The sequence below is a fragment of the Panthera pardus genome, unplaced genomic scaffold (genome assembly GCF_024362965.1).
Source record: "Panthera pardus isolate Hobbes unplaced genomic scaffold, ASM2436296v1 HiC_scaffold_11, whole genome shotgun sequence".
NCBI lineage: Eukaryota > Metazoa > Chordata > Mammalia > Carnivora > Felidae > Panthera > Panthera pardus.
In genome coordinates, this window is record NW_026526666.1 from 26,811,710 (window position 1) to 26,825,165 (window position 13,456).

At 41.0% G+C, this 13,456-nt stretch overlaps 1 protein-coding gene across 8 annotated transcripts in view; it reads right to left on the bottom strand.

Annotated features, from left to right (window-relative positions):
• Window positions 1–13,456, bottom strand: part of ABCD3 (ATP binding cassette subfamily D member 3) — a 114,530-nt gene that overhangs the window by 66,858 nt on the left and 34,216 nt on the right. The window contains exon 1 of one of the 8 annotated variants that reach the window (XM_019457561.2): window positions 8,178–8,452. The exons of 6 other annotated variants lie outside the window; for them this stretch is intronic. In XM_019457561.2, the coding sequence (XP_019313106.1) occupies window positions 8,178–8,287 (110 nt within the window). In that variant the 5' untranslated portion in view covers window positions 8,288–8,452. Of the gene's footprint in view, window positions 1–8,177; window positions 8,453–13,456 lie in introns of those variants that run through there. One more of the 8 variants, XM_053892226.1, reaches the window with a different exon arrangement.

Sequence of the window (13,456 nt, forward strand, 5' to 3'; positions counted from 1 at the left end):
AATATCCAAAAGGTACAGAGAAGATCTAGCAACAGGCCACATGGCTGAGGCTCAGGGAAAAATAGTCAACAAACTTAAAACAGTGGAAATATCAAAGGGATTTATAAATAAAAGAATGTCTCCATTTTAAGCTGTTCGCTATGCTGAGATATAATTCCTGCCACCACTCCCAAATTTTCAATAAAACTCTATCACAATTATCTGCTTTGTGGCTGACACTTTATAGGAATCAAGGCAGATACTAAAAAGACAGGTTCAAGAGACAAGATGAAAAAATAAAAAAGAGAGACAATGTAAATGGGATCTAAAACAGCTTTTGCAAAGTGAAGGAAACTATCAACAAAACAAAAAGGCAGCCTGCTGAATGGGAGAAGATACTTGCAAATGATATATCTGATAATATCCAAAATATATATCAAAAAAAAAAAAAAACTACAGGGGCACCTGGGTGGCTCAGTTGATTAAGCGTCCGACTTCAGCTCAGGTCATGATCTCGCGGTCCATGGGTTCAAGCCCCGCATCGGGCTCTGTGCTGACAGCTCAGAGCCTGGAGCCTGCTTTGGATTCTGTTTCTCCCTCTCTCTCTCTGCCCCTCCCCTACTTGCACTCTGTCTCTCTCTCTCTCTCTCTCTCAAAAATAAATAAACATTACAAAAATTTAAAAAGATAAATAAAAAATAAAAAAAAACTACAACTCAACAACCAAAAAAAAAAAAAACCAAAAAACAAAAAAAGACAAAAAACAAATAATCCAATTAAAAATGGGCAGAGGATCTGAATAGACATTTTTCCAAAGAAGACATACAAATGGCCAACAGACACATGAAAAGATGATCAACATCACTAATCAGGCAAATGCAAATCAAAACCACAAAGAGGGGCGCCTGGGTGGCTCAGTCAGTTGAGTGTCCAACTCTTGATTTCGGCTCAGGTCATGGTCTCACAATTTATGTGTTCCGGTCCACATCTGGCTCTGTGCTAGGGGTGTGGAGCCTGCTTGGGGTTCCTTCTTTCTCTCTCAAAATAGATGGATAAACATTTAAAACAAACAAAAAACAACAACAAACCACAATGAAATACCACCTTATACCTGTCACTATAGCTAAAATCAAAACAACAAAAAATAACAAGTGTTGTCAAGGATGTGGAGAAAAGGGAACCCTCATGCATTGTTGGTAGAATGTAAATTGGTATAACCACTGTGGAAAACAGTATGGAGGTTCCTCAAAATATTAGAAATAGACATACCATATGATCCATTAATTCCACTACTGAGTATTTACCCAACGAAAACAAAAACACTAACTCAAAAATATACATGCAGGACGCCGGGGTGGCTCAGTTGGGTAAGCGTCCAACTCGGCTCAGGTCATGATCTTGTGGTTTGTGGGTTCAAGCCCCATGTCCAGTTCAGAGCTTGGAGCCTGCTTCAGATTCTGTCTCCCTCTCTCTCTGCCCCTCCCCTACTTGCGCTCTCTCTCAAAAATAAACATTAAAAAAAAAAAAAAGGATACATGCACCCCTATGTTTATTGCAGCATTATTTACAACAGCCAGATACGAACACAACCTAAGCACCCACTGATAGATGAATGGATAAAGTTGTGATAAACACACACACACACACACACACACGAGTATTACTCAGCCATAAAAAAGGAGATTTTGCCATTTGAGACAACATGGATGCACTCAGACAACAGTACGCTAAGTGAAATAAATCAGGGAAAGACAAAAACCATATGATTTTACTTATATGTGGGATCCAAAAAAAAAACCACACAAATAAACAAAAAGCAGAAACAGACTCATACACAGAGAGATCTGATGGTAGCCAGAGGGATAGGAGTGGAGTGCGGGGGATGGGTAAAATGGGTGAAGGGGAGTGGAAAGTACAGGCTTCCAGTTATGGGATGAATAAGTCACAGGGACAAAAGGTACAGCACAGGGAATATAGTCAACGGTATTGTAACAGCATTGTACGGTGACAGTAGCTACACTTGTGATGCAAAGCATAACTAATAAACTTGTAAAATCACTATGTTGTAAAACAGTAACTAATGTAACACTGTATGTCAACTATACTTAGAGTTAAAATATGTATATGTATATGTGTATATGTATATGTGTGTATACACATATACATATTAGAGGTGCCTGGCTGGTTCAGTTGGAAGAGCATGCGACTCTTGATCTCAGAGTCATGGGTTTGAGCCCCTCATTGAGCATAGAGATTAATTACAAATAAGACCTTTAACAAAAATAAATTTAAAAAAAATGAAAATATATATTTTAAAATTAAAAAAATAAATAATAAAATAAAACAGAGCAGAGACAAAAAAGTGAAATAAGGTGTAATTAAGAAAAACACAATCTCCCTGAAACTCCTCAAAAATATTTGGGGGAGGAAACAGTGTTCCCACCATCTATAGAGACTGGGCTCTGAAAAGGATAAAGGATCACTCTACAAGCTGGTTTACTTAGCTATACCCTGATAGCTGACAACTAGTTCACACCCAGTCAAGCAATTAAAAATGCCTCACCTTTTGCACAGGTGAAGCTGGAGAGATTCCCAGCCAGGCTTGCAGATGTCAGATCTCACTGTGCTCCCAGCCTAATGACCTTTTGCAGAAGCCCCTCAATAAAATGGTTTGATCCAAAGGAAAAGGTATGCTAAATTCATGCTTCAGAAAGTTAAAAGAATCATTATTTAGATCATCCAGAGTTGTTGAATGCTACTTCACGAAAAGGGTGACTCTAACCTAAACCTTAAAGGATAAGAGCTGAAAAACAGAAAATATAGAGATATTCCAAGGATGGTTAATATGAATAAGCTTCAAAACTTAGAATGAGTGTGGCCTGTTCAGAGAACGGTGCAAAACTGCCCATTTGGAACACGGAGTACTCATTGGCAGGCAATGGCAGATAAGATTAGCCAGGTAAGGTGAGACCAGGTGAGGGAAGGCTCTGAAATTCAGGATGAGAAATCTGAACTTGACAAGCATTCATGGGAAGGGAAAGAAACTGCTTTGTTCTGTTTTTGTTTTTCGTGTTTTTGTTGTTGTTTTTAAGATCATAAAATACTACAGCAGTGCAGACTGGTGTCGTTGTCTGCCCTCTAAAATTGGCTCATAATTTCCCACTCATGTAATTTCTACTCATGTTTTTACTGGTCCTACATCTCCAACTGTCTATCAGACAATTACACTTAAAAATTCTTCAACTACCCTACGTAATTTGTGTACCCCATAAAACACTTAATTGTCTATCCTGTAACATATGCAAACTAGGAATTTAAGAATGGCACAGTACATGCCCTCAAGAGACTCAATATGATGCAGGCAGAAGCCAAGAAAACAAACTAGTACAATACAGAGTGCTAACTACTAAAGTCGAGAAATGCTTAGAGTATCATTAGAGCAAAGGACAACATCAATTTGGAAATCAGGAAAAGACAGAAAACACCTAAGAGAAAGTGTTAACTGGACTGAGTTTTGAAAGAAAATAAACACCAAAGGGTAGGGGAGAAGTAGTGGGGATGACAGTTATTGCAATCAAACTGCAAAGGCTGAGCAAACTCTCCTACTCAGAACTGCTATTCCATTTGGCTGGATGAGGATAAGAAGCAGTACGAAAGAACCAGATCATGAACACGATTTTCTCATGATAAGAATTTTGCATTTTAGAGGGGCACCTAGGTGGCTCAGTTGGTTAAGCGTCCAACTTCAGCTCAGGCCATGATCTCACAGTTCGTGGGTTCGAGCCCCAAGTCTGGCTCTGCACTGACCACATGGAGCCTGCTTGGGATTCTCTCTCTCCCTCTGCCTCTCACCCACTCGTTTTCTTTTTCTCTCTCTCTTTCTCTCTCTCTCAAAATAAACATAAAAAAATTTTTTTTTAATTTTAAAAAAGAATTTTGTATTTTAGAAGAGCCAAAAGACTTTAATGAAGGAATAACATGATCATATTTGTGTTTCTTAAAAAGAGTTCTGGTGGCAGTGGAAGCTGGATTAAAAAGGAACCACAAAGCATCTTCATATCACAAAATGCAACAAAAATCTGATAAAGGCTGCTATTAACGTTCAATTTATCTGCAGTTATCCATTCCTACCCCCTTTCTGGGCTTAGCTCATATTCGTCATAAAACCTTCCCTAACTTTTCTCAAACACATTAATCTCCCCTTTCTCAGAACTTCTAAGGCATATCTGTCTGTACAATGCATTCTGTAACCACCTTACATTTTTAACTAACTTGCATTTAAATTTCTTCTCCCTAACAAAAATGTATCCTTTCTAAGATGTCATATATTTTTTGAAGTTTATTTATTTAGTTTGAGAGAGAAAGAGAGAGTGCAAGCAGGGAAGGGGCAGAGAGAAAGGGAGAGACAGAATCCCAAGCAGGCTCCACACTGTCAGCACAGAGTCTGACACCGGACTTGAACTCACAAACCATGGGATCATGACCTGCATCAAAATCAAGACTGAGCCACCCAGGCATCCCTGTCATACATTTTTTTAATGTGTGTGCAATACATACACACACACACACACACACTCTCCATCCCACAACATTCTGAAACCCATTAACTTCCTTTCAACTGAACATGCATTCTCCTTTATCCATAAATAAAGATTCCACTATTCCCCATAAATAATAAATAAAATAAAATGTATGACTAAGCAAAATTAAGGTGAAAAAAGTTAGCATACTGTAGTGAGGAATGAACACAAGGCAACTTTCTAGGAAGATGAAAATGTTCTCATTATGATAGGGGTATGTTACATTGTTGTACTGCATTTACGTAAAAAATGTATAAGCAAGATTTATACTGTTCAATATATAAATTTACCTAAAAATCTGTAAAAATAAGGAGTGGGAGGCAAGGGGCTATAGATGAAACATGAATGGCAGAATGTTGATGGTACTTCTTCAGTGAAGTGTATATATAGGTAGTTATTCTGCTTACTTTGAAAAAACTGCATTAACAAAACTAAAAAATAACTCAGGAAGTTAAATTACTTGTTCTTCTAATGTTTGGAATAATGTGACATTATAACTTTTAAAGTGGCTTTTCGGGGCGCCTGGGTGGCTCAGTCGGTTGAGCGTCCGACTTCGGCTCGGGTCATGGTCTCACGGTCTGTGAGTTCGAGCCCCGCGTCGGGCTCTGTGCTGACAGCTCAGCGCCTGGAGCCTGCTTCGGATTCTGTGTCTTCCTCTCTCTCTGACCCTCCCCTGTTCATGCTCTGTCTCTCTCTGTCTCAAAAATAAATAAACGTTTAAAAAAAAAAATAAAAAAAAAAAAAAAAAAAAAATAAAGTGGCTTTTCTAGCTCTATTATCTATTTGATTCTAAGGGATATCTTCTAAGACAAACTTATTATTAAAAGCACAGATGAGGGACGCCTGGGTGGCTCAGTCGGTTGGGCGTCCGACTTCCGCTCAGGTCATGACCTCGCGGTCCCTGAGTTCGAGACCCGCATCGGGCTCTGGGCTGACAGCTCGGAGCCTGGAACCTGTTTCGGATTCTGTGTCTCCCTCTCTCTCTGACCCTCCTCTGCTCATGCTCTGTCTCTCTCTGTCTCAAAAATAAATAAATGTTAAAAAAAAAAAAAAAATTTTTTTAAATAAAAAAAAAAAATAAAAGCACAGATGAAAAAAGGTCAAGCAGCCACAGGTTCCTTAATTAAGCACCAGATAGGAAAATTAATTAGCCCTGTTACAAACGATGCCCAAAAAGCCAGTAAAATATAAAGTCAGAATTTTCTAATCTTCTAATCTTCAAACTGTGCAGCCAAAGATAGCATCTGAAAGATCTCCAAAAGTTTCTGGAAATATAACATCTACAAAAATAGACTCAATGCCATTCTTAATGGTTTTAAAGTAATTCACTTACTTCATCTCAGTAATTTAAACATCATGCTTATCTGCTCTTAATTTGCATTCTCCTCCCACAAAATATTTAATGTGGAAAATAAAGATTTTCCTTACTCATGCCAATACACAAGGTTAACAATCTTCTGTTCAGTAAAATAACTGTTGCATAATTTAATCCCCCAAAAAGTTTACTAAGTTTCTCAAAAAAGATAGTTTTAACGCATTTTACAATAAAATGTAAATGATAAAAACACCTAAAATTCAGTAAAACCATTTCTGTTGTATTGTTTTGCTACTATTTCCCAGGAGATTATATTTAAAACTTTCCTTACTCGGGGCCCCTGGGTGGCTCAGTCGGTTAATCGTCCGACTTCGGCTCAGGTCATCATCTCACTGCACGTGAGCTCAAGCCCCGCCTCAGGCTCTGTGCTGACAGCTCAGAGCCTGGAGCCTGTTTCTGATTCTGTGTCTCCCTCTGTCTCTCTCTCTCTCTCTCTCAAAAAATAAGTAAATGTAAAATAAAATAACATAACATAAAATAAAATAAAACTTTCCTTAATAATCTATGGTCTTATAAATCAGGAGCCACCTAAACTGTAACTGTAAAGGACATGAAGAGATGCTGAGATGCTGATAATATTCTTATCTGGGTACAGATCTGAAGGCTGATTACATGGGTGAGTTCTATCTGTAAAAATCTTGAAGCTCTCCACTTACGTGTACTTTTCTATATTACAGACAAACACATTACACATGTAATACTCTGATAAAACAATGTAAGCCAGATCTGTTAGAGCTGTCCTCAAATCCCTTACCTGACACTAAAATACCTGTTCTATGCACTGAAACATTTCTCTAATAAAATTCAACGCTATTTTATAGCATTTAACATTTTGACATATTCCAGGTTAACAAATAACTTCCATTTCCAACTGGGAGCTCAGAAAGCATACAATCCAATAGAAAAAAAAAAACTGTTTATATTTTCCAGAATAAATCATTTTAAAAGCAAATTGAATAGAAGAAAAGTAAATTGGGGCTGTATTGTCTGGACAAAGATGCAGATCATTTTCAACTTTGTTAATCAAATTCAGAAAGGAAAAGAAAGACCATCACTTCAAACCTTAGTAAGATAGGGAAGACTTCTAGGAGAACGTTAGTAAACACTTCATGAAAGGAAGGTCACTTCTTAGTGATTTAGTCCTAAGTCTACTACTAGTCAGACATTTTAAGCAAAACAAAAACAAGAGGCAACAGTACCTGCCCAGGGAGATGAATGAAATAAAATACATGAAAGCGGTATGCCAAGATTTAACATGGAATATCCAATGAATGGCAAGAAAGCTTGGGAAGTAACCTTCCCTCATTCATTTGCTGAAGCCAAGTGTCTCCCAGTTAATAAAAAATTATGTCTGTAACCCCACAACAGTAACTCAATACTCTTTTCCTTCCTCTTATCTTACAATCGCCCAAAGTTAAAGCTAAACCTTAAGATTCTCTCGAGGAGAAAGCAGCGGAATATAATCAAAAAGGATCTTGATCCTCAGCTAAATCACACTTTGACCTTCCACCTCAAGAGCCAGGGGAGGGAAACTTGCTTTCCAAATAACTACGGAACCACTTGAGCCTTTCCGGATGAAATGCCAGGGAGTTCACTGACCCACCTCCATGGGGAAACCACTTTACAAAAGCAACCTTGCCAAATGGACCCAGGATAGTTGGCAGGAACCATCATCACGACTTTCAACAACAACTACTAGGGAATCGTGTCAAACCCCAGCCAAGTGACTGAGACAACAGCCTCCAGCCTGGCGAGTACAATCCTCAGTCTCAAATCATACATACACGTCCACAAGGCAAACCCACGGTCTCTCAGGAAATGAGATGACAAAACTAGAACATACCCAGAAAGTTGGCACAGCAGGTGGGCTGGGGGCAACAGCCTCGCGGCCGGAGCACAAGAATGCCAGCGGGCGCTGGAGAAAGATTCACACTCCTGGAGGCAGTGAAAAGGCACAGAGAGCACTGGAAACGAGGCCCCGGGGCAGAGGCACAGGTTTGCTAGAGGGTGTGGGGAGTCACATCCCGGAGGCAGAGTGCGGGGCGCAGGGAACACTGGGGACAACGGCGCCGCAGGGAAACCCAGACACCCTGACATTGGAACCTGGCAGCAGCCGTGGCCGGCCTCTACGCTTGACCCCGCCGGGCAAAGGGACCCGCCACCCGGCGCCAGGAGAGAAGGGAGAGCGCGCGGGGCGCGCCCGCTCGGGCCCGGGAAGGCGGCGCGGCCAGGGGCCTTCTTACCCGTGCAGGCCGAGGGCGCGGCGCCTCTTGTGAAGCAGGCAGAGCAACAGGAGCGCGGCCCCGGCCAGCGTGGAGTTTCGCGCCGTCAAGTACTTGCTGAAGGCCGCCATAGCACCGCCAGTGCAAGCGAGCCGGGAACGGGGACGCGGCGGCAGCGACGGCGGCGGCAGCGGATACCCTAGTGCAGGAAGCGCGGGGCAGACTGGGAGGAGAGGGGCGCGCGGAGGGAGGGCGGTGCCGGCCGCGCAGGACCGCCCCCTAGCGCGCGCCGCCGCGTCGTCCGCGCGCTGGAGCCCACCACTGACTTCAGCTCGGCGGGAGCGCGCGCGGGCGCCACGGAGGCCGGAACAGTCCTGGGATGCTTTCTGCGCACGCGCGGACCCCCGCAGAGTCGCCGGGATTGCTGGCGCGGAGACGCTGTGGGTCCTTGGTCTGGTGCTCGTTAGTTCTCCCCGGCCTGGTTGCTTCCCTTGCCTCACCTCTACCCCCACCTCCGCGCACACCGACCTTTCCCAAGAACTGGAAAAGCGAGCCTGCCCTGCACCGAACCTGGTGGGACCTGCCACTCCACCTCCCCTTTTCCCCCCCTGCACGGTGAAGGGCCGTTACCACCCTCTTAAAGGAGCGCAGGAAGAAGGGGAATGGCCCCATCACAGAACATTTACACAAAACCAAAGTCACCGTAATTATTCAGACGAAAATAACCGTCGGAAACTCCGAAGAGATATAGGAAAATGTGGGAAGAATGACTACAAATCGAGAACCTTTTTACAAGCCAGTTTTTCTAAGCCAAGGGTTATAATCTCTAGGGGACGGTGGAATCAGTTTGGTAGATTGAGACCATCTGTGTGTCTATGTGTGTTGGAGAGAGAGATCGGTAAGGATAGACGACAGAAAAGTCTCATAGTGCATCACATGTAAACGAGTTGTTTTGAGAAATTTTTATTCCAGTCTTGTATCCATGTGTCCCAAGCAGTGATAAAGTGTATTTCTTTAATGTGGGTCTGATCAAACAAAAAGTTTGAGAAACACTGTTCTTTGCAAAGGGACATTCAGAAATAACAATCGTGCGTTGTGGGAGCGTTGGCCTTACTCCCAGAATCAGAAGGGCATTACAGATTACAGCATTCTTCTGGCTGGCACTATGCTGCAGAAATCATTATCCCTAGCATTTAGACTGGCATATGTACAGTAACTTAGTGAATCCTTGTCTTCGGCTGAAGAAGCTGGAGTCAGAAAATAAATGCATAAAACCTTGCATAATAAAAACACATATTGAAGTAGCCTACGTGTTAAAGTAGCCCATATTAAAGTAGCCCACAAAACTTTTCCTAGGTGTTTTCCTAGTATAAACTGGGAGATAACCTAATACAGATTACAAGAATCACAAAGCGGGGGGGGGGGGGGGAGGTAACTGTTTACATTTTTCGAAGGTGGAGCTTTCTACTAAATTCTCCATTTGGCATGTATTTGGCATGTAGACATTTTCATTACCTCATTCAACAATTAGGCAATTTGGTACGCACAGAGGATACAAAGATAAACAGATCACAATCCCTCCAAAGGCTGTTCTCCAAAGGCTGGTAGAGGAGGAAAAAATACGAAAAAAAAATATTTTTTTAAATCTTTTTTAATGTTTTATTTATTTTTGAGAGAGAGAGACAGAGTGTGAACAGGAGAGGGCAGACAGATTTGGAGACAGAATCGGAAGCAGGCTCTAGATCCTCAGCTGTCAGCACAGAGCCTGACGTGGGGTTCGAACCCACAAACGGTGAGATCATGACCTGAGCTGATGTTGGATGCTTAACCGACTGAGACACCAGGTGCCCCTGAAAAAAATTATAAATATGTAAGTGTCACATTAAAGATATGGACAAAGCACTATGACAGCATGAAAAAGGAAAATGTTTAGTTTTGACTAGGACTTTCAATTAGGGCTTGACAGAAAATGATTTTGTAGCTGAATCCTAAAGGACCAGAGAAAGAGCCATGCAAGAGGACAAGAGGGAATATTATTAATTCACCAATAAATTACATAGTAATATAAAAGTGTTAGGAACCATGAGAGAAAGTGACATATTATCTTGAAGTTTGTAGCAATGAAGGAAGGGCATGCAAGTTTAGAGGAAAGATATATTTAGGAAATAGACTACAGATCAGAGGAAAGATAAAAATGACTCATTGGGCAAGATATTCTAAAAGGTACCCTTGTTCAAAAAGCATAAGCGATTCTAAAAAAATGAAATTAGTTAATGTGTGTTCAAATAATTTTAGCTGTTCATAAAGCCCATCAGGTAAAACCACAAAGGACAAACCTGTAACCCAACAAAGTTAAGTTTATTAACTTGCTACAGAGAGGATGCCACACAGCAGAGGAATTATGGGTGTGCCTCAAAAAAAAAAAAGGAAGAAATGGGGGTCATTATACTATTAGAAGAAAGGAGTTTAGATAAAATCTAAATGAAACAGTATTTAATAGACTCAGAGCAAATCAGATCTGTAGAGTTAATAATCAGACCTGAGTTGAGAAGTCTACTCTGGGTTCTATTCCCTTAGTAACTTAAATTTAAGAGCAATGTAGAATGTTGTGTCCAAAAACCCCTTTTCTGAAACTCAGAGGCAGCTTCTCCAAGTCAAAGTGACTTACTTCGATGGTTTACATCTCCCTCTCTCTAATATGAGTTTGAAACAACAGAGTTTCTGACAACTTAAGATTTTACAGAACAAATTTCCTCAGTACATGCCCTCTGATAATTAACCAAAGCAATTTTTCAGGTCCACACTTTATAATAGTTAATAATTAAGAAAAATGTGATTTTATTGGAAGCTATCCAAGAGCTCTGATTTTTACATCTCCGTTAACAATCAGGCAATTTGGTATGCACAGGATAGCGGACAGAGAAAAGAAGGGCACAGGGAGTTAGAGAATCTGGAAAGCCTCTTGAAGAGTTGTTATGTTAGCCATCCTCCATTATCCTCCCCAATGATCCTTGCTTTCCAGTATTCATGCCCTTGTGTAATCTCCCTCACATCAGGATTAGTCTTTGTGACAGAAGGAATGTGGTGAAGATGACAGCATGTGACTCCTGAGACCAGATCATAAAAGGCATTGTGGCTTCTACCTTGGTCTCTTGGATTGCTTGCTCTCAGGGAAACTACGAAGCACACTCAAACAGCTCTAGAGAAGAATTATGGATTCCCACCAAGAGCCAGTACCTGCTTACCAGCGTTGGAAGCAGAATCTTCCACCCCCATGGGTGAATGCAGCCTTATGAACGATCCAGAGCCAGAACGCTCCACCAAGATGCTCCAAAATAACCCATAAAAACTGTGAGAGACAATAAATGTTTACCATTGTTTTATGCCACTAAGTTTGGGGGTAATTTGTTATGCAGCTGATGTGATTGGGGCCAAGCCTTGAAAAACAGATGGAAGGAAGGGGCTTCAGGAGAAGAACTGCCTGGGTGGCTCAGTGGATTAAGCGTCCGACTCTTGGTTTCAGCTCAGGTCATGACTTCACAGTTTGTAAGTTTGAGCCTTGCCTCAGGCTTTTGCGTTGATGGCACAGTGCCTGCTTGGGATTCTCTCTCTCTCCTTCTCTGTCTGCCCCTCTTACATCTCTCTCAAAATAAATAAACTTTTTTAAAAAGGAGAAGATATAACAGAAGCAAAGATACAAAGACAAGAAGGCACAAAGCAAGATGATTAAGTCTGGTGTTGGGTGGAGGTTCATGAAAGGGTGTGAAATAAGAAAAAAGCTTGAAATGTTTAATGGAGGTCAAGGTGGAAGATCTAAAACACCCATTCAACCAGGTAGAATTTTATTCTGCATGTAAGAGGGAGGAGTCCAGGTTTGGGGGAAGAGTTATGATCTCAGCTTTTATTTAAAAAGACTATGCCAGTGGCAGCGTGTAGGATGGATTGCAGGAAGAAATACCAAGCAGAGAATCCAGTCTGAACACTCTTGAAATAATCTAGGTGAAAGGTTGTAAGCACCTGAGTCAGGCAGCACAGAGCAAACAGGAAGGAAAACACTTTGTGGGTTCAAATTGGATGGGGATGGTGAGATTGTTATTTAATGGAAAGGAAAGTTTTAAATTTACTTCGATATTTCCTGGTTGAGTGCCTGAGAGGATGACATTAGTTACCTGAAGTCAGGAGCACAGAAGCGGAACATTCTTGCCAGGGAAGATAATTAGATGCAGATGACTGATTCCTCACTAGTTCCTAATCACCAAGGTAAATTCCAAATCCGCCATGAAGCACCTTACACAAAGCTAGTTATGACATAAGCCCTGCCTACCTCTCTGAATTCCTACCCTGGCACTCTCCTGGAAAAGACATATTCCACCTCTGCCCTAGGAGATAAATACACACTGATATTCCCCCTCTGTGGTCTTCCTTAGAATATTCTATTCCTTCTACCTGAAATACCAACCCCTTTCTCCCCTAATATCCTCACTCCCCACTCAGTTCATCCTTTAAAATTAAGCTTTGATGGTCTCCTCCTGCAAACTGTCTTTTCTGACCACATTCCCCAACTCCCAACCTCCTGCCAAGTTAATCATTCCCTTTGTGCTACCTCTGTCTCATATATAATTCTATTAATGAATGGTTGCATGTTTTTTAAGAGAAACTAGCATTCATTTCTCTAACAAGGTAAACACCTCAAGTCACCAGGAAAAATTCATCATTTTCATCTTTGCTTAAAAAAGAATCACTTGTTGGTAAGTTGCATTGTTTGTAGGAATGCAAACTGGTGCAGCCACTGTGGAAAACAGTGTGGAGTTTCAACAAAAAGTTAAAAATAGAACTTAACTTACAGCAGAGTGCTGCCCTAAGTCACATGGATTAAAACCATATGCACTTACTATTGTGTTTTCTGTTATTTAGAGTAAATATATCCTCAGGTCCTATACAGTGTTAGCCAGAATCTCGGTGTTTGTTACACTGAGCAAATTGATTTTGAGGAGCTAAAAGGAATACCTGGTGGAAATGCTCAGCAAGTAATCAAAAAATTAAGAACTAGTTTTTAGGAAAAAAGATCAGTACTAAACATTTATTTATATGAAAATATTTATTAACGACTTACTATATGCCAGGAACTGGGACCAGTGGTGATAAAAACAAAACAGTCTTTATGCAGAACAGTCTAGTAGGGGAACACATACTAATCAAATACTCACAAATATAAAATCCCAGATATAATAAACAGTTTTAGTTATACACTCAGAAAAAAATGTATATGGACTTAGAGGTCTTCATATACAAAAAAGAGA